This window comes from Dryas octopetala, chromosome 2, assembly GCF_963921425.1.
Source record: "Dryas octopetala chromosome 2, drDryOcto1.1, whole genome shotgun sequence".
Lineage (NCBI taxonomy): Eukaryota > Viridiplantae > Streptophyta > Magnoliopsida > Rosales > Rosaceae > Dryas > Dryas octopetala.
In genome coordinates this window covers 32,023,580-32,051,042 of record NC_141367.1, presented here as the reverse complement: position 1 = coordinate 32,051,042, position 27,463 = coordinate 32,023,580, and the positions used below count along the sequence as shown (strand labels likewise).

General features: G+C 36.9%; 5 protein-coding genes across 6 annotated transcripts; 2 read left to right on the top strand and 3 right to left on the bottom strand.

The window, feature by feature from the left end:
- On the top strand, nt 1-5,355 carry LOC147295796 (Ypt/Rab-GAP domain of gyp1p superfamily protein). The gene is made up of 6 exons (XM_086233557.1): nt 1-186; nt 436-687; nt 1,299-1,402; nt 1,672-1,848; nt 2,872-4,730; nt 5,110-5,355. Exons 2-6 carry the CDS (start codon nt 479-481, stop codon nt 5,260-5,262), a joined length of 2,502 nt encoding a protein of 833 aa, XP_086089683.1. The 5' UTR covers nt 1-186; nt 436-478; the 3' UTR covers nt 5,263-5,355.
- Nucleotides 5,356-6,507: 1,152 nt separating this feature from the next.
- Nucleotides 6,508-10,954, bottom strand: LOC147295795 (uncharacterized). Its single transcript, XM_086232326.1, has 5 exons — nt 10,801-10,954; nt 8,846-9,063; nt 8,395-8,640; nt 8,037-8,185; nt 6,508-6,941 (listed from the first exon to the last, which is right to left on the bottom strand). The coding sequence occupies exons 1-5, from the start codon at nt 10,885-10,887 to the stop codon at nt 6,751-6,753; spliced, it is 891 nt and encodes a 296-aa protein (XP_086088452.1). The 5' UTR covers nt 10,888-10,954; the 3' UTR covers nt 6,508-6,750.
- Nucleotides 10,955-13,828: 2,874 nt separating this feature from the next.
- On the top strand, nt 13,829-16,781 carry LOC147295794 (Tetratricopeptide repeat (TPR)-like superfamily protein). Its single transcript, XM_086233428.1, has 2 exons — nt 13,829-16,255; nt 16,362-16,781. Exon 1 carries the CDS (start codon nt 13,835-13,837, stop codon nt 15,923-15,925), a length of 2,091 nt encoding a protein of 696 aa, XP_086089554.1. The 5' UTR covers nt 13,829-13,834; the 3' UTR covers nt 15,926-16,255; nt 16,362-16,781.
- A 1,197-nt stretch (nt 16,782-17,978) lies between these two features.
- On the bottom strand, nt 17,979-20,245 carry LOC147295793 (uncharacterized). Of its 2 annotated transcripts, none has more exons than XM_086232881.1 (3): nt 19,785-20,245; nt 18,872-19,031; nt 17,979-18,507 (listed from the first exon to the last, which is right to left on the bottom strand). In XM_086232881.1, the coding sequence occupies exons 1-2, from the start codon at nt 20,179-20,181 to the stop codon at nt 18,907-18,909; spliced, it is 522 nt and encodes a 173-aa protein (XP_086089007.1). In that variant the 5' UTR covers nt 20,182-20,245; the 3' UTR covers nt 17,979-18,507; nt 18,872-18,906. The 2 variants fall into 2 exon arrangements, with proteins under 2 accessions (XP_086089007.1, XP_086089006.1); XM_086232880.1 differs by having other exon boundaries at nt 19,755-20,243.
- Nucleotides 20,246-21,553: 1,308 nt separating this feature from the next.
- LOC147295792 (ENTH/ANTH/VHS superfamily protein) lies at nt 21,554-27,463 on the bottom strand. Its single transcript, XM_086232519.1, has 15 exons — nt 27,374-27,463; nt 27,153-27,222; nt 26,749-26,846; nt 26,316-26,454; nt 26,096-26,223; nt 25,899-25,991; nt 25,709-25,759; nt 25,139-25,204; nt 24,972-25,037; nt 24,743-24,823; nt 24,582-24,659; nt 22,915-23,088; nt 22,744-22,819; nt 22,459-22,577; nt 21,554-21,979 (listed from the first exon to the last, which is right to left on the bottom strand). Exons 1-15 carry the CDS (start codon nt 27,461-27,463, stop codon nt 21,554-21,556), a joined length of 1,755 nt encoding a protein of 584 aa, XP_086088645.1.

Sequence of the window (27,463 nt, the reverse complement as noted above, 5' to 3'; positions counted from 1 at the left end):
TCTCTCTCTCTCCATTCTCTTTTTCTCTTTTTCTCTCCGTGTCTGTGTGAACAAACAAACCTGTTATTCTCTCTCTCCAAAGAGGGTTGGTGAATTGAAGAACATGTTGAAAAATAATGCTAAAATATTATTATTGTTTCTTTTTTCTTAGAACATTGTCTGATCCTCAATCTTCCAAGCTCAGAAGTAAGTCCTCTCCTCCACAACTTTCTCTCATTTTTCCCACCACGCTTTCTCTCTGAATTTAATTTACGTTATCCATTTTTTCTTCAATTTCCTCTTCTTTTCCTGCACCCAAATTCATATTCTCGTATTTCCGAAAAGACCCAATTCGATTCATGCCTTTTTTCCTCTGTTTCTGCTCACAATTTTTGCAGAAACGAAGCCAAAGTTTGTTGCTTTTTTGCATTAGCTTACGCTTTTCTTTGTTTTCAGCGTAATTGACAATTTGGGTCTTCGGAGAATTGCGATAAACGCCATGTCGCCAGCTCCTATTGAGATTGAGCCGACGGCATTGCCCGAATCGTCGTCTGCGAGCTCCCCCTCTGTTCCTGAGGAGAGATCTGTAGCTGAGAAGCTTCGTTTCAAAGACCTTAGAAGCGTGCAATGGCGCATAAATCTTGGGATTTTGCCTTCTTCTTCTTCGACTGATGATCTTCGTCGGGTCACAGCTGATTCTCGAAGGAGGTACCTTTAACTCGCTCTTTATGATTTATACAACTTTTTATGCATAGAAGGTTGGATTAGGATTGTTGTTTTTCATTTTTTTTTTTTTTTGGGGTTTGAACTGGGTAGTCTGTATTTTGGAAATATATTTGATTTTTGTTTTCATTTTGCTCTGTCTTAATGGTCGAAGATTGTCCTTTTGATTTTATCTTTTTTTTTTTTTTTTTTCATTTTGATTTTAATAATACATATGATAAGGTAGAGAGGTTAATGGTGGTTTTTTGGAAATATTTACAATCTCTTAACAGGGTTCTTAGTTTACAATCTCTTAATAGGGTTCTTGGTTTTTGGGAAATATTTACAATCTCTTTCAGTTTCCATAGTTGAGTTGATGGGTCCATGGATTTTTGTAGTGTTGCTTATGAGCCGTAAATTGTTTTCAAAACAAGAAAACGGTGTTACTTATATCATTATAAAGCAAGAGGTGTTAAAAGGACTATGAATTTAAGAGCATTGAATTTGACCAAGTCTAAAATTTGTCAGACTTTGGGCATATTGGATTGCAAGTGATTTGGTTGTAATTTTATGTTTGTTTATTCTTGTGCTAAGTTTACCCTTTGTATGTCTATCAGATATGCTGGATTGAGAAGGCGTCTTCTGGTTGATCCACATCCCAAAAAGGATGGGAGTAGTTCTCCTAATCTTGTCATCGACAATCCGCTGTCACAAAACCCTGGTAAAGTCTATGGCTCCCTCAAAGTACATATTTCTCTATTTTTTTGTCAGTGGTTTTGTTTCATTTATTCACTATTAGCTCTCTATATGTGACCGTTAATGAAATGGCCAAATTTGGAGGCCTACACCATGGTTTACCACATTATAATACTTTTGTAATGAAGATTTCCATGTTACAGTATATGCCCATCAGATTATTGAGCTAGCTGCTACCAAGCAAGTGATGCAATTACTGATCTATGTTGAATATATTGCGTATATTACATGCAGATAGCACCTGGGGTCGCTTCTTTCGGAATGCTGAGCTGGAGAAAATGGTTGACCAGGACTTATCACGTTTATACCCAGAACATGGGAGCTACTTCCAGACTCCAGGATGCCAAGGCATGTTAAGAAGAATCTTGTTATTGTGGTGTCTTAGACATCCAGAGTGTGGTTACAGACAAGGTATATTACAATACTCACATTAAAGACATCGATTTTTTTATTTTTTGTTTATAATTTTGTTATCTGTCTGACCTTTGAGCAAATAGGTTTGGAAGTGTCTCCTGCCCAAAGTAACTAAGCCTTTTGAGTGTGTGTGTGTGTGTGTGTTGGGAATGGGAGGGGATACTTGACCATTGTTGCAGGCTTGCAGCATTTCATTTGAAATACAATTTTTCTCATACACACTACACAATGTCCCACACAATATTGCTTAGGACAGGGTCGAACCTGCTTGCATGGTAAAGAAACTTGAATGGCAGTATGGAACTGATCCTGTAATCTTCTGTTATAGTGCATGATATGGTTACTATTGGACCATATCCCATTGCAAAAATCCAACGCAATTGGTCTCCAAAAAATAACTAATATTGATGATTTTCTTAAAAGAAAGATTCTTCATTGTCAGGTAGTTGCCCAGTCATTATCTTTTCTGGATTTTGACTTCCATGAAGTAGAGCCTATTGGATTTTATTCTTCAGTTTCTGTGCCCTTGATGTGCTGGGATATTAAACTTTCTTGTCAAATGTTATCAACTCGGTGTTCATCTTGGGATTGCTTGATAATGTTTTTCTTTTTTGTTTTAATCAAAGAGAAATAAGGGAGTGAGGATGAGAAAGAGTAAGATATTAGAGAAGTGAGAAAAAAGTAGGGAGGTAAGATAGAATTAAATTAAAAACCAAAAACCCTTCAAAACTGCTTTTTATTTTTAGATTTTATTTTGAAAACAATTCTATATATTATTTCTCTTTTTCTCTCAACTCTTTCATTTATATTCTCTTTCTCATCTTCCTCTCCCCTCTCCTTATTTTAACTTTAAAATAATAATAATAATAACAGAAAACAAAAAAAAAATGTTATCAAATGAGCCCTTAGTTATTGAAAATTTTCTCATCATGCATTCAGACACATGGTTTATGGAAGGTTCTTTTTTTCTCACCTGGATTTTTAACTGTTTTTCTTTTCCTCTTTCTCTTTTCATCATAGGAATGCATGAACTCTTGGCTCCTCTATTATATGTTCTTCATGTTGATGTGGAGCGTCTATCTCAAGTGCGAAAGCTATACGAAGATCATTTCACTGATAAATTTGATGGCCTGTCATTTTATGACAATGACCTTACTTATAATTTTGATTTCAAAAAATTTCCTGACTCGATGGAAGAGGAGAATGGCTCACATGGAAATGCATTAAAAGTTAAGAGTCTAAATGAGCTTGATCCTGAGATACAGACCATCGTAATGCTTAGTGATGCTTATGGTGCTGAAGGTGAATTGGGTATTGTCTTATCTGAGAAATTTATGGAACATGATGCGTACTGTATGTTTGATGCTTTAATGGGTGGGGCCCGCGGTTCAGTTTCTATGGCAGATTTCTTCTCTCCCTCCCCTGCTAAAGGGTCTCATACTAGCTTACCTCCTGTCATTGAAGCATCTGCTGCGTTGTATCATTTGCTATCTCTTGTTGATTCATCTCTACACAGCCACCTTGTTGAACTTGGTGTTGAACCCCAGTATTTTGCACTCCGCTGGTTACGGGTGTTATTTGGACGTGAATTTTCACTTGCAGATCTATTGATAATTTGGGATGAGGTATTCGCATCTGATAATTGTAAATTAGACAAAAGTGCTGAAGATGATGCAGGCTGCTTTGCTATCCTTAATTCACCTCGAGGAGCATTTATTTCAGCCATGGCAGTTGCAATGTTACTACATTTGAGATCTTCCCTTCTTGCCACTGAAAATGCTACTTCATGTCTTCAGAGATTGTTAAATTTTCCTGAGAATATAGATTTGAAGAAACTGATAGAAAAGGCAAAGCCTTTGCAGGCTCTTGCTTTGAAGAACAATAGCTCATCCTCATTTCCTTCACATATTGGGCCCTATGAAAATACTAAATCAATGGCTGTGAGAGGTCATAGCCTTTCATTTGACTCCATTTCTCCGAAAACACCATTAAATTTGGTACCTGAAAGCTACTGGGAAGAAAAGTGGAGAGTTCTGCACAGGGAAGAAGAACTTAGGCAAAATAGTTTGAAAAAACAGGTCCCGAGCCAGAAAAAGCGATGGACAGAAAAAGTAAAATTGAGCCTAACGAGAACAGAGTCTGACCCAAGTCCAAAAAAACATGAGAATGGCAAAAAGAATCCCAGGTTTTCTGTTAGACGTAGGTTGCTGGAAGACCTTTCTCGAGAACTCAGCTCAGAGGAAGATATTGATAAATTAGGATCTCATGAAGTTTTAGGTCAGGTGGAAAAACTCTCTTCAGGAGTTGAGGTCAACAAAGATGGTTTCAGTAAGGACCTTACTTCTGCCACTGAGGACAGATGCTTAAATGGAAATCCGGCAAGCGAAGAACACTCATCTGTTTTCTCAGATCCAGCAAGTCCTCGTAGTGGGGGCAATGATTGTGAACATGAATCAGAGAAAAGTAGCGTTGCATCAAATTTATCCCTTGATGAAAATGATGATCATCTGAAGAGTGCACTGGAAGACCCACCTCTTCTGGTTTCTGATCCCCCTGAGGGTGTCTCTCAAGCATCAGAATCCAACAATCATCCAACGGGAAATTCACTGACAGGAAAGGAACGAAAGATTCTTTCTGGTAAATTCCAGAGGTTTTGGAAGTTTGGATGGAGTGCTGCTGGTGAAGGAACATCTGAGAAAGGAGGCAATGCCCCTGAGGCTACAAATTCTTCCAGTAGTGAAAGTAATAAGAACACAGCAAGCTCTTGTATGGCTGAGGGGTCCTGCAGTTCTTCAGTTAGCTCCAAAGGAGAAGCTGTTGACCAGAATGTGATGGGTACTTTCAGGAATCTTGGCCAGTCTATGCTTGAACATATTCAGGTGACGTTTCTTTTTCTTTCTAGCAAGGATGTAAACAATAACATGTTTTCCATCCTCAAACGTAATGCTTTTTTTAGGAAGTATAGCACTATTTATTTAACCTTTACTAGAAAATGGGAATCGATTAAAGAGGAAGGAGAGCAATGAAAAATGGTATTAGTATGGTAATGGATTGGGGCAATAATCACAAATTGATAACAATAATGATGATGATGCATGTTGCCTGATTGGTTTTCTGCATTATATCTTGGGATTTATGGGTGATAATAATATCATAATATATAATGTTACAAGATTCCTTTTAACCAAGTTTACTTTTCTTAGCATATCAGCTTTTCTCTGACACTACTCTGACTCTTTAACTAATCATCTCTGGTAGGTAATTGAGTCGGTTTTCCAGCAAGACCGGGGTGCTCAGTTGGGGTCATTGGAGAACTTCTCAAAAAATACTTTAGTTGGCAAAGGACAAGTTACAGCCATGGCAGCTCTCAAGGAGCTTCGGAAGATCAGCAATCTTTTGTCAGAGATGTGAGGCGTGCATTATTCATAGTCACCTGTATATACCTTTTGTAATTAAACTATTCTTTTAGTTCCTTAATAAATTGAGTTTTATCAGCTTTTCTTCTCTTCTGGTATCCAAGTTTTGGCAGTGGCAGTGACAGATTTGTAAATATGAGTTTCTTTAATAATCTTATGAATTATTTTTTTGGCCAATAATAATCTTATGAATTTAAATGTACTATAATGCCAAAGTTTGCTTCAGTGGAATTGTAGCGGATCTACACAAATCGGCTTCTCAGCATACTGAGATGATATTTTAGTAGAGTGATACAATATTTCACAAAACCAAAAGGAATTTCGTGACAAGTCCAAAGAAAAAAGATAACAAATAATTAAGAAACATTATGAGTGCAAAAATTTCTGGATTTACTTGATAAGTGTGTTTTATGGTTCCCCTCATTTTATTGTCCTCTTTGTATGTCATGTCTGCAATGTTGAGGTGAAAGATAAATTAGTAGAATAATGCTATATTTATCATATTCTTATACTATATTTTTATACTATCTCACGTGTTATTATTTTATTGGACATAGTTTTTATTTTTCTTTTTAGTTTTTAGTTTTTATTTTTATTTTTGAGTTTTTATTTTTATTTTTTAGTATCCAATGTATGAATGCCATATAAGTTGACACATAATGTGATATAAAATTGTGGTATAAATATGTAGGATATCTAGCACTACTAAAATTAGTAATTACTTCAAATTAGAAGAAATTGCAAGGAAACTGTGTGGGGGATGGTAAGCAAACTGGCCCAAGATAGCAGAATTAATGATCTCGGAGCATAGATGTGGAATTCTCGGTTAACATGCATCCTACCAATATGTCCATAAAGATTAGTGTAAGCAACACATGAGTATTAAGTCATTAACCAACCAAGTTGAATTATTAGAAGTGCACTATTTCTCAGAGACTTAACCATCCTTTGTTAATAGTATTCAAAGTTGTTTTCCACTGAACAAAACAGGTAATACAACCCTTTTTAATGGGGATTTTTACCATTTGGTACTGTTGGAAGTGGAGGAGTTTTAAGTTTCCTTATTGTCCTCAAACTGTTATTTAGCAGCATTTCCATTAAGCCACCAAGATAGGTTGTGATGCTTCAGCTTGACTCGTCTCCTCCTTGTCATGGTTGGTTTAAGCTCAATGTGGATAATAGAAGTTGGATTAAGCAATGCAGTAGTAAAACTAAAAACCTCTCAGACAGATTCTACAGGTGCAATGGAAACATAAATACCCTGTTTATCAAGCTAATGGTGCTTTTGCAGTACTCGTACTTACATTGAATCCTCCAAAGGTAAAATCATAAGCTTAACTGGGGATACAAAAGACACCAAATATTCAGAAATTATAATAGAATATGCTACAACATGCATCTATCTTTGTGCCAAAAAAACAAAAACAGAGAGCTTCCAGATTCTCAGTTTGTTCAATAGGCCTGCTCCTTTGCCAGGTATGATCTAATCTATATTATGAAAACCTGGGAGAAGTGAAGTGATGAAGCCAAAAACAATCATCTGAATCTCCTTAACAATTCCCCACCAGTGGTTACCCCCATTGCCTCCATCAGGTTCTGGCACATTCTCATTCTCAACTGCCTGATTCCCATCATCTGCAGGCCGATTCTCATTCTCACCTCCTGGTTGTCCATCTGCCATTAGTTGTAGGGAACATTTTTAACGGTTAGTAATAAAGAACATTAAGCCCGACTCATAAGGGTACTTACATTTTTCCATAAAGAACATTTAATCACCCTGATGAAATAAAGAAGGTGGGCATGACTTAGTCCATTGGCATTCAGGATCAAGAATACACAATGTCCCTGACACCTGCTGTAGTGATGTTTTTTCTATTTTTCTAGAATGCAATACAATATTGTAAAGCATTTAAGATTACAACCATGTATTGAATGTTCCATCCATGAACCCTAATTCAAGTGACATGGGAGAGCACAATAGAGAAGGGAGGGAAAAGTGGTACACATGCACCATCTGTATGCTATCATTTGTTTCAATGAATCCACAATCACACACTTATACAAGTACAATAATTTTATCCCTCAGTAAAACATCTACAGGTGTTTCTCATCAGCTGATATGCTGCTTAAAATAAACCTTCTAATAAGGAAAATCTCCCTCAGGCATTCCTTAAACCAACATGACCAAACTCACTGATTTGGCTGCCTCAAGGTAAGCTTCTTGCATTCCCAATAATTGAACATGATTTCCAGCTAAATAAGAAGTATATCAAACCAATCAAACCGCAACATTGGCTTTGTCTGAGGCAGTCAGTTATAGGTTGAGGCTGCATTAAACCTAATTTAGACACCTCCCCTGATGAAAACACTCATACACATGTATAGTGAAGAAAGACTCGTCTGAGGAATCCTATTTCGAGTAGTGCAGACATTGGCTTCGTCTGAGGCAGTCAAGAATGGGTTGAGGCTGCATTAAACCTAATTCAGACACCTCTCCTAATGAAACCCTAACATACATGTATAGTGACAAAAGACTTGTCGAGTCCCATTTCAAGTAATGCAGAGATCAAAGATCAATATTATCAGACATCAAAGCACCCAATTTTTTTGTTTCTCTTTTTTTCCCTTTTTTTGATACAAAATTCAAAGAGTTATCCCTAGAGTTTGAATATCCATGTAAATATGCATCTTCATTGTGAATTGAAATATGTGGAAGTGTCATAAAAAAGACCCCTTACATATAGTAGTTACAAACCAAAACAAACTTACCTACTAAATCAGCATTGTCAATCCCCTGCCTTGCAGGAGGCACATTTTCGGCCCTGGCTGCAGGCCTTGGTGGATGGGGAGGCACAGCTGCCCTATGCATGGCTTGATAAAGCCAATGTATTAATGGTGTGAGTGATCCAATTCGATATCTGCAACATCCCACATCATCAAAATTCAGCTTCCATCCAACTTAATGTATATCAATTTTAGTCAAGTAAAAGTCGGTAACAAAGAACCAAATTTCATTTTATATAAAAAAAAATAAAAAAAAACCTATATAGATTCGTAATATATTATATTAAAATTGAAATAACAGAATTGTCTCATATTGAAAATGGTCGTAAGTTTATTGACTCACAAATAGACAACTGAAGCACATATCACAAGGACAACAAGCCTTTGTCTAGATCCATCTTGGTTGAACAAAAATATTACAGCTGCCAGCTTTAGAATAAAAAAAAAATCAATCTGAAACGCAATTTGAAATCTCCTCACAACAACTTGTCTCTGAGGAGCAGGCTGTTGATGTTGATGTTGTTGTTGTTGTTGTCCCTCTTGACCATGCTGCTCCCCCACAATGCCACCCTCTGGACTTACTCTAGTCCTGGTGGTACAATACATTCAAAGTAACAGAATAAGGACTGACCAGTAGAAGTGTTCTTTACCATAAAATGTGTGATAGGTAAGATGTAATATTTTTGTTAATGTCGAGATCATGGTTTGATTGTTTAGAATAAAAAGTTAGTAAGAACATTATATATCATCTGACCAGGATGAAATCAATTTTAGAGTACCATTGACATACTTACGTGGGTATGCTGTAGGTGAGAGGAATCAAAATGTTAGATGAAACTCCAGTAACTGGCCCCGTATATGGGTAAACAGGAACAGCATAAATGCCTGCTCCACGGTTTGTCTGCTCCTGATCTTGCAGAGGATTTAACCCAGGAACAAGAACAGGATACATGAATGGTAACATCTGAACATCACCATTTGGGAATGATGGAAGCCCAGGGAGTGCTGGAACCTGAGAAAGGCACAATGTGATTTAGAAGAAACCAAAACCACCAGACTAATGCCATCACAAAAGAATATTCACAGACTATTGATTGAAACCATGACTAGAAACTATACAAGCTTTATTCTGCATTACTTTTTTTTTTTCCATAAAATATGCAAAAAATAAGAAGCTTCCACATGCCGGAACTATGCAGTTTCCTTATTATTTTGCCAAAGAAAAAACTTATTAAAAAATTATTATTATTATTTTTTCTAAGAACTTATAAAAACAATATTGAAATATGGCAAAAATTCTTCCACACCCTAGGCATAGCAGTAGGGCCATGTAGAAAACATGACTCACTATTCTGTGTCCACATTAAGTACTGCTTATGAATTCACAACCCTCATTGATAAAAAAAAATGTACTTAGCATCTACTATCCTCCTCCTTCCAAAGTAATAACATTGGCAAGAGACTTTTTCTTTTTTTAAAAAAAAAATGATATAGCTTCAAAAAGGTGAGGAAATGATGAGAAGGCAGCTTGGTTTTTCATCTAGATAATACTTCATAGGTGGTCCAACTCCTACATACTGATATTCAATTCAAAATAACTGTTAATGGTAATTACATTTCTGACCATCATGTATGATCAGAACAAATCATAGTTGCCTTACAATATGCTTCATACTTGTTTCTACTTCCACTTATATATAATGAAGCTCCTGAGAGCCCTTCACCTACAATCATATGAAGCTTCCAGGAGATGTGCATAATTGTTCCACCACCACTACACACTTTGAAAAACTAACCTAGCTTGGATATGTAGAATTTTTGAAGTACAGAAAGTTTAGTCAATGTTTTATGGTTACTGAAAAATAAAACATGAATACGAATAGAAAGTGCTTGTAAGCACTCAACAACGAAAGAAAAGGGCACTTTTTTAAAAGAACAAGAGCTATTTTGAGCATGCAAGACAAGAATATAAGGTTCAAGTGGAAGTAGATACAGGCCAACATGACATGCCTGAGTTGCAAAATCATATAATCTACCTGCCATTGGAAATTATGAAATGTCTCCCAAGTACATGGCTGAGAAAATTAAGTTATTTCTACTAAACCACCACATGCAATATAATTGTACAAAATTTTAGGAGAACTCCCAAGAGCCGTTCTCCGGAGTCCTACATACATACAAAAACCCATAAAATCCAACTATTTAGCAGATATCAATAACAACAAAATAAAGAAGAAAATCCAATACCTCAATGTTCTTAAACATTACATAATATAAACCTAAAAATTGAAATAAAAACCAACAAAAATTATTAGTTAAGGAAGACTACTACTATTCAAATACAAAAAGTCCCCACCGCCAATTCTTAATTTTTCATAATCAAATTAAAAAGCCAAATTTTGATATACTTCCAGCTATCAAATTGGGAGCCCAATTTCGCACAATTCTTAAGCACTTACATTAATATTAGATACATATACACAAGCACACAAGTTGTACACACAAATGAATATATAGCACAAACAAGAGAAGACAATTCATGTAAGAGGAAAATGAAACCCAAAAGCCAAAAATGATACCCACAATTAGTTCAAAATATTATAAGCAATCAAACCCAGTAATTGAATTGAAGTATAAGAACACCAATTTCTATGCTTTGTGCATTTTTATTTTTATTTTTTGAAAAAGGAAAAATCTATGATTAGAAATTGTTATTAAATTTGGGAAATTCAGATTCAGAAATGTGAACCTGCGATTTCTTGAGAGTTTCTTCGGGCGACTTCGGGGTCGAAGAAGGTTGGGGGATGCACGACGACGTTTTGGGCTCTTCCGCCATTTCGAAAGTCAGATCTGTCTCACTCTGTGTCTCAGTGTTCTCTACAATAAAAACATGGACAGGTTGTATTTTCAGTTTATGTCTTGTTTTTCCAGATTATACATTTATTATTGGATGAAACATGGTTCATGTCGTGGAACTGTCCAATAAGGCTCTGCCAAGTAAGCATAAGTAATCTTACGTTACGTTGCGTTTATTGGAAAAAATTAACAGATGAGATTTAAAATGGTAACATTTGTAAAATACCTTGTTTAGCTAACTTATTAAGTTTAACAAGGATGGCACATTTACCATTACCAGAAATGTGGTATACAAATGCTTCATTACAACTAATAACGTGGCTTATCAACAGGTAATTAACAAAGCAGTAGTGCTAGATATACTACATTTTTATACCATAATTTCATACCACCTTACGTGGTAACTTACATGGCATTCATACATTGGATATTAAAAAATAAAAAGAAAAATCCAAAAAGAAAAAGAAAAATTTTGTCCAATAAAGTAATGACACGTGAGATGGTATAAGAATGTGGTATAAGAAATGTAGTAAGTATAGCATTATTCTTAACAAAGTAACAATACATTTAAGAGCTTAAACCATCGGCTTACTAACAATGTAGAAAGTTGAGGCTTCATTGGTCCATGAGACCCAAACCAAGACCATTGTTTAAGTGGGTTAGTGTCGGTTGAAGGCCCAGCTTACTTAGGGGTCGATTGGTGTCGGTTATTTATGGGTGGACATTCCCCGCAGAAAAATTAAACGAATTGAACCTTAGGGGGGTCTTTGTGTGTTAAAGCCCAAAAACTTGAGCATTTGTTTAGATTATACTATTTTTTGCCCAAATCCATTTGTATAATATATTGGCTCGGACCTCTCGGTTAAAGTTGGTCAGTCCATATCAATGGTGTTTGTGGATAAACTCACAACGATCCAACAGCCAATCATGGCTGGACACGTGGCTGGTCAGACCCAACTTCAGCGTTTGACTTCTCAGTGGTCAGACTTTGACCTCCACATCATCACAGCTCGGCACCTCCTCTGCCAGCTCAGACCGGATCTCCATGCCGAGTCCCCCATTCCCGGTCCGACCCGAACCGATGATCTCCCCTGGGATTGAGTGTTCATCTTTCCACGGTCATCCCGGTTCGGCTCGGCTCGGCGCAGAATGAATCTCGTTTCGAGTTCTAGCGTCAGCCAGTTATGACTCTGAAGGATCCCTATCTACTGGATCGGTTCGGTCCGGAGTCCCGTGTCCGATCCGATCACACATGGGCTTCATGTATACACATAAGAACATGTGTTCGGATCGGCTCGGCTCTCCGCCGCCATTCCAAGGAAGATCACGTTGGGATGAACTGCCACACTTAAATCCCCCTGACAAAGGTCTTCTGACAAAAGAGACAACCCAGCCTACATTCATGACTACTGAGGCAGTTCACCTGGATCTTCCATACTTGCATTCAATGCAGCATTGAATGCAAATGAGGTGGGTAGCTGTGCATGCCACTGTTCACGACCGAATGCGTGGACCTTTCTCAACCAGCCAACCACATGCAGGTAATTTACTCATCACAATCTCCTTTGCCTATATATACCAACTTGTATGCGCAAAATGGAAGATCCATCGATCTATCTAGCTATCAACCTCTCACCAGACAAACACTTACAAAAAGCCTTCACTCACCCAAGAGCATACCAAACTTGTTAGGGGATAAACCCAGAACATTTGCCTTGTTCTTCCTATTCTCCCAAGTTCATCCTTTGTTCTTCCTCACCTACCATCAAATACATCATCACTGACTTCATCATCGGAGCGTGTTTGGCTGGTACCACACCGGTCCATCTCCTTTGATCTTGTTTCTCTTCCAGGAAGATCTCACATCATCATCCAGCAAGACTTCGGATCAGCCAGGTCACCATCTCTAAGTTGTTGCATCTCTCTTACGGAAATTTGCATCAACAAATGACTAAAATAATTGTAACTGTAAGAACTCTTAACTCCTTAATTTTCATCATCTCGGACCATAGCTCTGACGTAACAATATTTAACAAAAGAATTTGAGCATGGTATGGATGGGTATAAGGTAGCATTAGAGTTAATTTTCAACTCATGTTTGATGAAGGGGACATCCATCTAACAAAGCTAAAAGTGGGATGAGATCAGGATCATCCTAGGGATAAATGTAAATGTAGTAATAGGTGACCTTCTTGGGCCCAAAACGTTGAGGGTCACTAAATTTTATAAATTTCTTGTATATATATTTATATATTATGTTAGATATAAATAATGAATATGAAGATTTTATTTAGGCTTATTTACCCCATTGCCCCCTGTAAGATACACTTTTTTTCACTTTGCCCCCTGAAACTTAAATCCTCTCAGTTTGCCACCTGAACTTCACAAAGTTATTGCAAAAGACCCTATGCCGTTAACTCTGTCAATTTTTTCGTTAAAATAGCTGACGTGACACCTATATGGCATGAGTGAGACTCTTTTTTAGTTATGTAAAATCCATGTGGACAAAAAAAAAAAAAATTTTAAACTAAAAATAATAAGATCCATGTCAATTTTTTATAATTTTGCTTGTCTACATGAATCTTACATAACTAAAAAAGGGTCTCACTCATGCCATATAGGTGCCATGTCAGCTATTTTAACGGAAAAATTGACAGAGTTAACGGCATAGGGTCTTTTGTAACAACTTTGTGAAGTTCAGGTGGCAAACTAAGAGGATTTAAATTTTAGGGGGCAAAGTAAAAAAAAGTGTATCTTACAGGGGGCAATAGTATGAATAAGCCTTTTATTTTTATAGTACGTTTCAAACCCTTATAATCTTAGCCGGATAAAAAAAAAATAAAAAAATTTACTTTGGAGATTCAGCCCACCCCATTTTAGAACCTTGGCTCCGTCCCTTCACATTACAACAGTACATCTGTACATGCATGGGTGTGAATAAGGGCTCTGTGCTAAGACGTCTTCTTTGTGACAAAGGCCACCTAACCAAACCTTATGATCCAACCATTGCCAGAGCCAGAACCAACAAAATCCTCAGTCACCTCAATGCCAATCGTCTTAAAGAAGCAGTTAAAATCCTCTTTGGTTCTGAATTTCCCTTCCATTTTTCTCTTTACACCCGTCTATTCCAGCTATGTTCCTCTAGTAGCGCCATTGTCCAGGCCCGAAAGGTCGAATTCCATTTGGTCAGCTTCTCGCCCACCCCGCCGATATTTCTATTGAATCGTGCCATTGAGGCTTATGCAAAATGTGGGTCTTTGGGTGATGCAAGGGAGTTGTTTGAGGAAATGCCTCAGAGAGATGGCGGGTCTTGGAATGCAATGATAACGGCATATTCGCAAAGTGGGTATCCTGAGGATGCCCTCTGCTTGTTCTTGCATATGAGTAGGTCGGGTTTTTTGCCAAATGAGATTACGTTTGCTAGTGTTCTTGGCTCATGTGCTGCAGTTTTGTCATTTTGGCTTTCCAGGCAAATTCATGCACTTATTTTCAAGTATGGTTTCGGTGGGAATTTGATTTTAGGGAGTTCACTTGTTGACATATATGGGAAATGTGCGGTTATGAGTGATGCTCGTAAAATATTTGATGAGATCCAGAACCCAAATGACATTTCCTGGAATATAATCGTGAGGCGGTATCTTGAGATGGGTGATGAAAAGGAGGCAATAATTATGTTTTTCCAGATGTTCCTGGCAGCTGTAAGGCCATTAAATTTTACCTTTTCTAATGCTCTTGTCGCTTGTTCAAGTATTTCTGCCCTTGAGGAGGGGATGCAGATTCATGGAGTTGCAACTAAAATGGGTTTCGAAGATGATGAGGTTGTTTCGTGCTCTCTTATCGTTTTGTATGCCGAGTGTGGGAAATTAGAACATGCTTGTGCAATTTTTGACCAACCCAATTCAAAAGATTTGATTTCTTGGACTTCAATTGTTTCGGGGTATGCAATGAGTGGACAGACATGCAATGCAAGGGAGCTCTTCAATAAAATGCCTGAACGCAATGTGATATCCTGGAATTCAATGTTAGCAGGGTATACTAAGTACTTTCAATGGGAAGAGGCTTTGGATTTTATATTTCTGATGCGGAACACAACCAATGATATAAACCATATTACTCTTGGGTTGATCCTGAATGTGTGTGCTCGCCTTTCAGATGTTGAAATGGGAAAACAGGTTCATGGATTCATTTATCGACATGGCTTCTGTTCTAATCTCTTTGTTGGAAATGGCCTTCTTGACATGTATGGTAAATGTGGGAACTTCAGAAGTTGCAAAACGGTATGGTTTCACCAAATTAGTCAATGGCGGGATATAGTTTCGTGGAATGCTTTGTTGAATAGCTATGCTCATCATGGTCGGAGTGAACTAGCTCTGACAATTTTCTATGAGATGCAATGGGAGACAACACCTAATAAGTTTACGTTTGCAATTCTCATAGCAGCTTGTGCAAATATATTTGCACTTGAACAAGGCAAACAAATACACAGTTTCATGATCAGAAATGGTTACACAATAGATGTTGTGTCTAGAACGGCTTTGGTTGACATGTATTCTAAGTGTCGTTGTATTGATTATGCTCTCCTGGTTTTCAAAGAAGAGGCTTCAAGAGATGTGATTCTATGGAACTCCATGATTTTGGGATGCTGTCACAATTATAGGGGGAGAGAAGTACTTAAACTGTTTGCTTTGATGAAGGATGAAGGTTTTAAGCCAGACCATGTAACATTTCAAGGTATTTTGCAAGGTTGTACATGTGAAGGTCTCGCTGAGTTGGGCAGGAAATATTTTGATTCAATGAGCAAAGAGTATGGTATTATACCTCGATTAGAGCACTACAACTGCATGATTGAGCTCTACAGCCACTGTGGGTACATGGATGAGCTTGAAAATTTTGTGAAGACAATGCCATTTGATCCCACAGTCCCAATGTTGACAATGGTTGTTGATGCATGTAGAAGACATGGCTGCTTGAGATTGGGAGAATGGGCTGCTCAACGACTTGATGACTTGATGACTTGACACCTTCTAGGGCCTGTTGGGCAGGATAAACGATGGAATTGGACAAAATTTCCAGTCTTATGTTTGGTTGTTAAAATGACTTTGGATAATCAACCTTAAGATCTGTGGGATAATTTTTCCCAGAAAAAAGTTGGGATAAGGTGGGATTATTGTAGATCAGGCCCAACCCACCCGGATGGAGATTGGGGATCGCATGCAAAGTGCCAAAGCCAACCTTCAGCCTCCAATTTCTCTGGCCATCTATGACCATTTCCATTTCCACCCATCTATCGTCTCTGGCATATCTCTATTGCCTGCAGTTTCACCTCAACCGTCTCACTATTTCTCAAGGTAGATCTCTCTCCTGTTCTTTGATTTTCTCCAAATTTTCCTCTCATTCTCTATTATTCTCTGTTCCAATCTGATCAATCTTTTATCTGTTATATTGGAATTGTAGGTAGAACCAATAATCCAGAGGCTAGCAACACGGACTCGTTGATCGGTGTATTGGAGATTCATATGACACATGATGCGTACCTTATGGCTATAACCACGTACTTATGTGTGTAAAGAAGCCCTGAAATGCATAGGAGAGGTAATTAACATTCCATCCCGTGGATTTATATTGTTTTATGGGAACTGTTAGTGTAAGAAGATGCAACTAAGATTAACTTCCCAAACAATATCGCTTAGGCTGAAAAAACAAGCATATAAATACGTTGTGGTGATGGTGGTTAGAAATACCACTGTGTAAACAGAGATCCTTGTGCATTCGAAGTATAAACATATTATCATTCGTCAAGGTTCTCTATCTCTATAATTCGTTTAAATATAAAGAATGCTTTTTTACCACAAGTTGTCCGCATTCTTGAAGGTGAAAATGACCATTTCCACCTAGGAGAGCACTTTGTGCCTTATTATATGAAGTCAAGGATACAAGGCACACTTCATCTTCATTTGGAAGATGCTATTGCTTTTTCTGTGGCTCTATGTTTTAGCTTTTCATGTAATTTTTCATTCTGATAAATATATGCTATATTTTAGTCATGGCAGTTAGAAATACAGCACTGTGAACGAACCCCATGTGCATTTAAACTAATTCTTCACTTTTAGCTTTTCATGTAATTTTTCATTCAGATAAATATATGCTGTATTGTATTCATGGAAGTTAGATATACAGCACTGTGAACGAACCCCATGTGCATTTAAATAAGTCACTCTCATGTTGCTGATGAAAATTTCCTTTCACCCGTAAACCTTACCTCAAATATCACAATATCACTAAATAGAGAACCTTCATGTACGTTACTTGATCCTAACATAATATATAAATATATAAATATATATATAGAGAGATGAGTGCTCTAAAACTAACTAGTTAGCAAGTTAATACGAAACTAACCATATTTTTGAGACCACCACATAACTAATTTTATAATCCGAACCGTCAATTATTTAGGTCATACTTCAAAGATCATCATTACAAAAAATCAATTAAATTGAAAATCATTTAGTTATCTAATTGAGATCAAATAAATAGACGATCAGTGTTTTTTATAAAAACATATAAATTATAATCAAATGACTAAATGATTTACGAATTTGAAGATTTTTTACAGGAATGATATTTGAAGTAGAGCCTAAAAAATAGACGGTTTGAATTTTGAGATTACATTGTGTCGTTGGCCCAACATGGTAGTTAGCTTTGTATTAACTTACTAACTAGTTAATTTTAAAGCATTTTTGTATATATATATATATATATACATACAAGCTCATTCTATTGAGGTATATTTAAAGCTTATTTAAATCAAACATGGGCGTTCCCCTTCATCAAACATGAGTTAAATCAACTCTGATGCTACCTTATACCCATCCATACATTCACTCAAATTCTTTTGCTAAATATTGTTATGTCGGAGCTATGGTCGGAGATGATGGAAATTAAGGGGTTAAAGTTCTTACATTTTAACAATGATTTTAGCCATTGATATGGACTGACAAACTTTAACCGAGAGATCCGAGCCAATATGGTATTCATACAGTTTCACATTCTGGTTTGATGAAAGCTGACTATAACACAAAGTACGGATCTATTCTTAAACTCATGCCTCAAATTATATACGGTTATACAAGAGAATGCATAATCATTGATAAAAGAATACATAATCAGCAATACCACATTTTCTCCTCTTTCATGTTTTCATAGTCCAATTTGAAACACACCAAATATTACCGCATCTTTATTTTGTGCTAAACGTAACAGAACAAAATGACTACCATAAATATGCAATTTAGGTAATAGTTTCCTCCGATCATATTCAGTGAGTACCACACACCAGCTATTGCTGCTATTCAGTAACTATGCATAACCCATACAGCATAAGGGTTAGGGTTCATAAAATAGGTCACTGATACTGGAAGAAAAGGCTCACAAAGGCAAATTCCCAACCCCGCAACAGGATTGTGGCTGTACAAAATCCCATTAGTTTGCTTGGTAGTTGGTTCTTTACAGCCCAAATTTTCCTTTTCTCAAGCTTTTAGACACTTAACAACGCCAAGCGTCCTTGCAAGTCTCAACCTTGGGAAAAGTTGGAAAGAGCCTGTTCATATACATAGATGATTCAAATTAGAGCCTGTTCATATACATAGATGATTCAAATTAAGAACATTGTAGCAGGCATGTAGCAATAGAAATTCATGATGCTAACCATTGAAATTTCATTCCCTTTTGTTGTTGGTTATTAATATTTGAACTATACAGCTAGAGAAGACAATAACATAACTGCAGAAAATAATAATTACAATACATCCATCAATACAAACAAGCAGATTTACTGCCAATATTCAACAGCCTAAACCTATGTAAAAGTAGACAAATCCATCACCTAAAAGCCAATAAAAATATATTGGTCACAACATGTGTGGAAAAGAGCATTGGTGCTTGTCGAAAGTAAGGAAACTCACCCAAGCAACCAGGATGCTAGAGAGATGAGCAATCCTTAATCATCCTCAAAGCGAGATATCTTCCGTGAATCAGTCAAAACCTTTACCTCCACTTCCACCTCTACTTCTGTTGATCCTTCTGCCTCCACATCCACCTCCCTTGTTTCTGCAGATCTACTGCCTGCAGCCAAGAAATATTAATGTAACCAAAAGGGTCATTCAATAAGAGTTAAAAAATCACATTCAAATGATGATTTGCTAATACAGAATGAAAGACGAAAGATGCATAACATCTAAAATTTGCATGGCATATGATAAAACAAGCAAGCAGCACTCATATTATGCATTCCAAAGTACACGTTTAGATGTCATTTCATGTTTCATGTTCATCCCAGTGTCAATTTTCCATCACCAATTAAACATTTCATAAAATGAGCAGTATGTAACTAAGTTACTTTCATTCTTCAGTAGCAGTCTGTTAAATTTATCGGATGAAAACTAAAGCATTTAGCACTTGCACCATGTCTCAAGATATGTTTACTATTGAAGCTAAATTGAGGGTTTCCAAATGAACTGCCACAAAAAAAAAAAAAACAAAAAAAAAAAACAAAAAAAAAAAACACACAGAAAAGTAAAACCCATTCAAGTATTGATAATAACCATCCATTCCACCAAACCCATCAAACAAAAATTACTTAAAATGTTTTAGTATTGAAGCTAAAATTGAGGGTTCACAAAAACAAAAACTCCCATGAACTGCCAGAAAAAAATAACACACACACACAAAAAACTGAAAACCCATTTCAATTACTTATAAATTTATAATAACCATCAATTCCACCAAACCCATCAAACAAAAATTATTAAAAATACATATAAACAAAAAAACAAAGAAATTTCATACCATTAATGAAAAATTGAGAGCAAGGCCAACCTCGGTCGGTGGCAACAGACAGGGACTCCTCATCTGAGAGCTGGTCAGCCAATTTTCCAACTAAGTCGGCGACTTTCAAAGGGGCGCGTCGGGGTGGGACCCAGAAGGAGGAGCCGGGAGCGAAGGGAAGCCAATCGGGGGTGGCCTTCTGGACGAGGATGGTCTGAACGATGTCGTCTAGCTTCTTTAGCATTAAGTTTTCGGATTCACTGTCCGATGACGACGCCGATGACGACGATGACGAGGTGGAGGGGTCTAGGTCGATCTCGATCAGCTGGGCCCTGCCGGATCGGGTCGACCGAGCCCGACGGGCCTGGGTTAGGGAGAGTGGAAAGAGTGGGTAGGAGCGGAGGGAATGGCGGAGTTGGAGACTTTGAGTGAGGAGTCGTCGGGCCATTTTGGACTGTCAGCTGTGTAGAGAGAGAGAGAGAGAGAGAGAAGGAAGTTTATGGAAGTAGTTGAAGTGTTGGGGATGCTTGGAGTTGGGTCATGGGCCTCATGGCTGCTGTGGCATGGCACGTGGTGAGAAGGAGGTGTTGTCGTGTAAGACTGTGGTTGTATCCTATTTCGGTAAAACTTCTCGGTCAACGTGTATATGATACACTTTGGCCAAAAAAAAAACGTGTATATGATACACTTTTGGGATAGGGTTAATTTGGTATTTTAAGATATAGATTTTATTTTCAAATTTAAAAAATTATCATGTGATAAAATATAAAATTATAGTTGCCTTTATGTTCCTAAGACGGTTATAACGTTATGTGATTAATATGATATAATATAGATGAACGATAATTTTAAATTTTTAAGATATTTTTATAATATACACTTATATAAATTGTATAGTCATATATACACAAAGTGGTGGTGTTATATTTATATATAATAATTTCTTATTTTTATATATATTTTTTTCAGTATATATATAAGGTTACGGGATATTTAATGAAAGAGATAGACAAACATACTCAAATAAAATTTAATTTAATTTTTTAAATGAAAATAAAACTTAAAATTTGGAATAACATATAATTTTACGGTGTTCTATTTGTTCACATTCAATTAAACTTCAAAGTCGTAAGAATGCTGCTTATAGTAGTTTCCCAAGGAAACTACACAGAATCACAATGCTCCTTCAGGGCATTGCCCATGGCAACACCTCTGGGTGGTTGCACTCTTGGCCTTGGGGCTTCAATGGGGCAACACCCCCTTGGCCTAGGGGCTACCATGGCAGCCCCCATTCCTTTTATCTTAAATTTTTTTTTTTCCAGTAATTGTGTAAGTTAGTAAAATTGTAATTTAAACAAAAAAAGTGAGATAAACTTTTGATGGCTGGTAATGGCACCACTCTAATCTAATTAGTTTGAATCCCTTGACTCTGCTACTTACAATTGGTGCATGGGAACCACTGTTTACATTTCTGTATGTTAGTTGTACCAGTAACCTAAGATAGTAAGATATATTTGGAATTTGGAATTTGGAGCATACATGCAAATGCAACTTAATGTAGAAGGCCTTATCCATGTAAATCAACCACCACTCTAATTTTCTTTACATGTGGGACTTGTGTCACCCATAAACTCTCAACAATAAGCAAAACTTTGATCAAAATACCACATCCATTGGTATACATATTTCATTGCCAATGACCCTCCCATAACAATATACACACAGAGTCAATAAAGAAGGAGGAGATTATCAAACTCACACTACTCCAAAGAATTAAAGAATAGATCGGCATAAAATTTTGGAAAATAAATGACCTCTCTCTACATTAGGTGTTGGTTTCCCTGCTGTGACATTGTACTAGGAGGAGGGAAGCTGAACGGATCTCCAAATGGATTTGCAGAACCTGTGGATTGCATCTGTTGCTGAGAGTATTGAGAGTAATATGGGTGAGGTACCATCATCATGCTCTGTTGTTGTTGATATTGCTGCTGCTGTTGCATCATCATTTGATGCTGTTGATGCTGTTGCTGAGCCATTAAAGCCATTTGCACATTGCTTGGGGGTGCTATGTTGTTGGACATTGCAAATGGGTCATGTACTGCTTGTACTGCTTGTTGTTGCATCTCAAATGGGTTTTGCAAGCTCGTTGCCCCGTATCCATACCCTGCATACTGGAGTTGTAACTGTCTCCTGGCACCTTCATCTTCATACAAGCTATCAAGTAATAGCTTGTCAAACCCACCAGCCTGATGCAAAACCCAACCATGCTCATGAATAAATGGAAATAATAATGATATTAACCTATAAATTAGCGAATCAAGTAAAGACTTGTAACTCTAGTTGTAGTGAGCATTTGCTTTTGCCACCACATCTAAAGTCAGGAATGCAAACAACTGAAATCTAATGCTAAACTTAACTGCTCAGCTCTAGACCAAACTTAATCCGAGGTAATCTTATCTTTACCTGGCTATAATACCAAGCAAGATTTCACTTTACCTGTCAAAGTGTTGTGCATGCATGCAAAAACACATAGCCAACCTATCATCAAAAGAAGTTCAATCCTGAACTGTATAGGACCGAAGTGATTCAAGGTCGATTGAATCAGTTAGGACTAACCAGAGTTGGTCCCATCAGTATTCATGCATTAATAATTTTCATACCACGGCACTGGGAACGAAAGTGCAGAATGCAATAAAAAGCTTTATTAAAAGCAAAGAAGACAAACCAATTTTCTGTCTACCGGTGGTTGGCTGGTATGGTTGCTTGGTGTGGTTACCAGCGCTAGCTCCCAACCTGAAGTCCCAGTAATGTCATTCAAACTTGCTGCAGATGGTGGATTATTCCCTGCAAAAACATAAATAGTATCATATATAAAACAGCATTTACAATCAATTAGGTGGTCAGCTTCCTAAGACAAGGATTTTCCATTTCTGCTACCAAAGAATATTACACAACGCACAGTGCAGAAGTGTCAATTTTCCTCAATCAAATATCACACAATGCAACCTACCAGGTGGAACTATAGCAAGAGCCAGAGCATTGCTTTCTTCAATTTCTGCAGCTTTTGGATTTATTTCACGTATACCCTGGACAACGAAAAGACAGAAGACAACATAAATAGCAGAACTCCACACAACTAAATCGAAGAAAGCATGAATTACTTGTGCATATAACAGCATACCAGCAGATCAGTATCATCAGTTGATATCAAAGGAGGAGGCTCAACTACCTCCTCTTCCTTAGGTTGGGGTTCTTCTTCCTCAACCATTGGTTTCTCCTCAACTTTTTCTTCTTGTTTTTCAGGTTCTGGAGGTTCTTCAGGTTTCTGAGGCTGCTGCTCTGTCTCCTGGTAGTCCTATTGTCAGAACAAAGTTATCAGAAACTTGAATATAGGCAATGATCACACAAAAATCTTACACAGCGAGATCACATGAAAGGATTAAACCAGTGAGTAATCCGTAACAAAGTAATTACAAAGGAATCATATTTTCAGGTTCTAGTTCCACAAGAATTTGAAGAGAGAAAAACAGCTCATGCCTTTCCATGGGCAAATAATGAATGAGAATGTGTAAAAGTCATTTCAAATGAACAAGAAATGGAAAGTGGCTACTGAAGCTTAGATTAGACAACTCAGAATAATATAGCGGAATGCAACCAAATAATTACCTCGATAACCTAGGCAATAACTCAAGGATTGCTTAATCCCAACTAGATGGATGAACAATAGAACTAAGAAAAAGTAATCGATAATCAGACATTGTTGTTACTGAAGTATAAATGTAACCCACAAAGCAATACTGTGTTAAAATACATCTTGATTAGCATTTTCAAAATTCTGAAGTCAAATACTATAAGACCTCAGGAAAGAAGAGCTGCAATGATGAAAAGACAACTGGTTGGAAAAACAATTGGGAGGAAGAAGGTAAAAGAGAACCGTTTCCTTAATAGAACAAAGGAGAATCAATTGCCTCCTAGAGCACTATATATTAAGCATCTTATTCTATCACTCTATCACAGCATACATTGGATCAATATTGATGGCCTCCCGTAGCACTAAAGCAAGCTCCTCTACATGCATGTGCATGAAGGCCATGTGTATTCGTTTTCAGTACAAAATGAAAGCAGATGGTGCATAATTGCCATTTTGCTCTAGTAACTAATACATGGAGATGAACATGCTTCCTGTGCTATCTAGATATCTAGAAGATTTACAGAACCATAATGACCAGTAAAGCTTAAATGAATGGCTGAAATCTTACGCAGTAGTCAGTACTACAGGTTTGCCATTGTAGGCACTAGGGAGTTGTAAACATAATACAGAAATATCAGAATTTTAATCAGACTGGCCTGATTTTGACTTCTCAGAACCTTTCAGGAAGAACTGAGAATTGCAGACGTACAAAGCCATGAATTATAACTAGATGAAGGTAAATTAGCTTTGGTTCTACTGAGGCAGCATTGCTAAACCCAGCTGGTCATTGAAATATTAATTAAGCAGTTTTGAAGTCTTATATGACCTAACTGCATAACCTGATAACTGATAACATATCTCGTGCTTCAGTAGAAGGGTTTACCATGCTAAATTTTGGCTTCATATTTTCAATCCTCTGCTGTAGAACAACAAATAAAAATAGATGCCCACATATGCATCCATGAGCTCAGTCCAAAATAAATAAATAAATACACATCCATGAGTGTTGCCATATTTATAAAAATATATACAAGATATAAAAACCAACAAACATGCATGTGGCATGGAGTCATGGAGACAAGTACATCGAGGAGTGCGTTCATATTATGCATTTATCTAATACTGAAATGTTCATAATCATATGGATATTGTCTCACCAGTCTCTTTTTCTCAGAACCTGCCTGAGACGCTTCTTTTATGTACTCCTCCATTGTTGCAAGAAATGATGGAGGTGGCTGTTTAGTGTAGAGAAGAAAGATAATTAGAGATCATGTAGTTGGCATCACCTTAAATATTCCAGTATGAGGCAAAATGGAACCTGTCTCAATGTTGGAAACTGAAAAGTTCTAGCAAGATCCAAACCCTTGCAATATTCATAAAATTCAGCAAGGATTTCAGCCTGTAGAGCAACAAACTCAAAGGAATTAGTTCAATAACGAAAACGAATAGATTTTAGGGGATCCTTATCCAGCTAATCCAGCAATTTATTATAAACTTGGGAAAAATATCTACTCCAACATATTTGAATACAACAAGCATCACTGTACCTGTTGACCAGCTCTTTTGTAAATATTGAGAGCTTTAACTGCATCATGCCTTGGCATATCAAAAAACTGCAGGAGCATGTAACTTGAATTATTGAAAAAGTAAAAAGGGAAAGTTATATAACAAGTGATTCAGTCCAAAGAAATATAAGAATCTAGTAGAGGCTTACCATGTCTACGAGATTTATAATTCCATCGTTGATGGCACAATATATTTTAAAGCTCTCTTTTAATACCTGCATGGACAAGATCACTGTTGAAACTCAGGAGAAACTTGTAAAAAGGCATATATTATATTTTCCCAAAGATGTTATGGCCTTAAAAATAAAGATTAGTTATGGAAGGTTGCATGAACTGTACCCCTCCAGACCATATTGGAGAAATTTGGCTTTCTAGGACTTATATCTACTCAAATTACTCCAGTGTAATGACAGAGGTTCTGTCAATGGTTCAGGGCCCATATCTTTACGTGTAAAATAATAAAAACCATAATCCTCATGAATTTCATGTTCTAATTTACAGAGTATTTCAATTGTGTGACTTGCAGCAAAAAATAATAAAAAGTAAAAAGTTGCCTCTTAGAAAAGAATTAATAAGAAGAACCATTATGTAAATTTTTTTTTTTTTAAAATCTAAACTAATAAGACAACAAAAATTATTATTTTCTGATTTCTATGAAGGCATGCAGAGACAAAGCACACAATGATGCATAGAAAAATGGAGATTGGTATCATGCATACCAGAGCCAAGGCATATTGTATTAGGTAATTGTGATAAGCTGCTCCTTCAGGCTGCAAAATTAAAGCAAATTAGAAATCCCATCCTAGGGAACAAAATGGTTCCTTCAATAAGAGAAGATATCATGGACAAAAGTAAAGTACTTGGCTATAAAGAACCAAACCAAATTGGGTATTCCATATCAATTATTACCTGGCAACCAATGAGGCGGTAAAGAAGTTGCTGCAGTGCAGGTAGCTGCTCCAACAGCTCATCAGCACCCAACATTCGCGTTCTACTATGTACCTGGTGGAGTTAATAGTATCTTTGTTATGCTAAGATGATTATGACATACAATGTGAGACACAAAATATGATTTTGTTCATGCAAAACACAAACACACACCACACCTTGGTTGATCCTGGTGATGTTTTTGTCAAGCGCTCAGCCTCAATGTCATATTTCAAAACTCGGAAGCACTCAAGCCGTTCTTCTAAAAAGAGTGCATATGTCCTAACCCAAGCAGAACAATCCCAAGCTGCAAGATAGATTTTGGTCTAAGAGGGGAATGTTACAATATCACAACATGTTCTGTAAAATATACAGCCATGAAAGCTAGAAGCATTTTACCAAGGGGACTTGAGTCATCTTTAAAATTGGAAATCTGGAGAATGTGCCCTCTCTGAGAATAGTTCAGAAGCTCCTCTCTAAATGTAGGATCACCCTCTCTCAATGTCCTATGAATAACTATCAATGTCTTTATGGCAACCTGTAGATTGTCAATTTGTCACTAGGTAAGTGATATGCTAGAGATAAAGAATAAAAGATCTGAGTACAAATGCTGGCTGTCTTTAATAGAATAATGAATGATTGTAACATGCATGTTTGCAATTGACTTATCACATCAGTCCTTTTGAGCTTGTTTTCATGCTGATGTTTTGCTTGTGCTACTAAACCAATTTGTATCAATTATATCAATTTGAAGCCTCCTTGAGCCTAATTCATATTATTTCAATTATGAACTACGACAATGAAAAACAAGAAAAAGAATAAAGGACATTACAATCCAACTCCGTGTCTTGGACAATCTCTTGGCCAGCGCATGAATGCAGTATGCCACATCTGCCCTTGGACGATTCACTGAAGTCGCAGAGAATATCTCTACCCAGTGGAACAAAAAAAAAACCCAAAAAAAATCAGGAATGAGAATAACAATGCATTGATGAAGGCACATTAATGCAAGAAATACAAGGCATTTAGACCATGGAATTCAAAACAGAATTGGAAAATATAATTACAGTTATTATGTCACCAAATACAAAGAAGATGAGCCGCAATTGCAAATCTGATAAACATTATTCTTATTATGTAGATCCAAAGCCTCATCATTCATTCAGTCAAATGACATATACATATATACAAATTCATCAATGTAGAAAAAAATGAAAGGAGATGTTATGAACTCACTTCGGACATGACGTTCCTTAGGAGGGCACTCAACATGACTGGTAGCCTTCACAGTGGCAATATCCAAATCCTTCCAAAAAACATAAAAAAAAAATTCATACATCAACAGACAAACAATCACAGCACATTGCATGTTATCAAAACCCAAAATGCAAGACATTGAAAGAGCTCAAGAAATGAAACCCATTAAAGAAATGTGTTCCATTTATTTTTCTCGGTACCTTGAATTCGCTGTTGACCTTGATAAGGCCAACCTTGGTAGAGTCCTTCAGAGCTCCATAGGCCTTCCTAAAGCTTTGGAACGTACCCAT

Bases quoted from the DNA above. Each gene is read 5' to 3' on its own strand.
- LOC147295794 (XM_086233428.1), top strand. From the start codon at position 13,835: ATGGGTGTGAATAAGGGCTCTGTGCTAAGACGTCTTCTTTGTGACAAA.
- LOC147295796 (XM_086233557.1), top strand. From the start codon at position 479: ATGTCGCCAGCTCCTATTGAGATTGAGCCGACGGCATTGCCCGAATCG. The intron at 1,403-1,671 runs GTAAAGTCTATG...TATTACATGCAG, and splicing joins TCCGCTGTCACAAAACCCTG to ATAGCACCTGGGGTCGCTTC. The intron at 1,849-2,871 runs GTATATTACAAT...TTTTCATCATAG, and splicing joins AGAGTGTGGTTACAGACAAG to GAATGCATGAACTCTTGGCT.
- LOC147295793 (XM_086232880.1), bottom strand. From the start codon at position 20,181: ATGGCCCGACGACTCCTCACTCAAAGTCTCCAACTCCGCCATTCCCTC. The intron at 19,032-19,754 runs GTATGAAATTTC...TCTTGGCTGCAG, and splicing joins CTCTCAATTTTTCATTAATG to GCAGTAGATCTGCAGAAACA.
- LOC147295795 (XM_086232326.1), bottom strand. From the start codon at position 10,887: ATGGCGGAAGAGCCCAAAACGTCGTCGTGCATCCCCCAACCTTCTTCG. The intron at 8,186-8,394 runs GTGAGTCAATAA...GGGATGTTGCAG, and splicing joins TGTGCTTCAGTTGTCTATTT to ATATCGAATTGGATCACTCA. The intron at 6,942-8,036 runs GTAAGTTTGTTT...AACTAATGGCAG, and splicing joins TGACAATGCTGATTTAGTAG to ATGGACAACCAGGAGGTGAG.
- LOC147295792 (XM_086232519.1), bottom strand. From the start codon at position 27,463: ATGGGTACGTTCCAAAGCTTTAGGAAGGCCTATGGAGCTCTGAAGGAC. The intron at 25,038-25,138 runs GTAAGCCTCTAC...ATGCTCCTGCAG, and splicing joins TTATAAATCTCGTAGACATG to TTTTTTGATATGCCAAGGCA. The intron at 22,820-22,914 runs GTATGCTGTTAT...TTCGTTGTCCAG, and splicing joins CTGATGATACTGATCTGCTG to GGTATACGTGAAATAAATCC.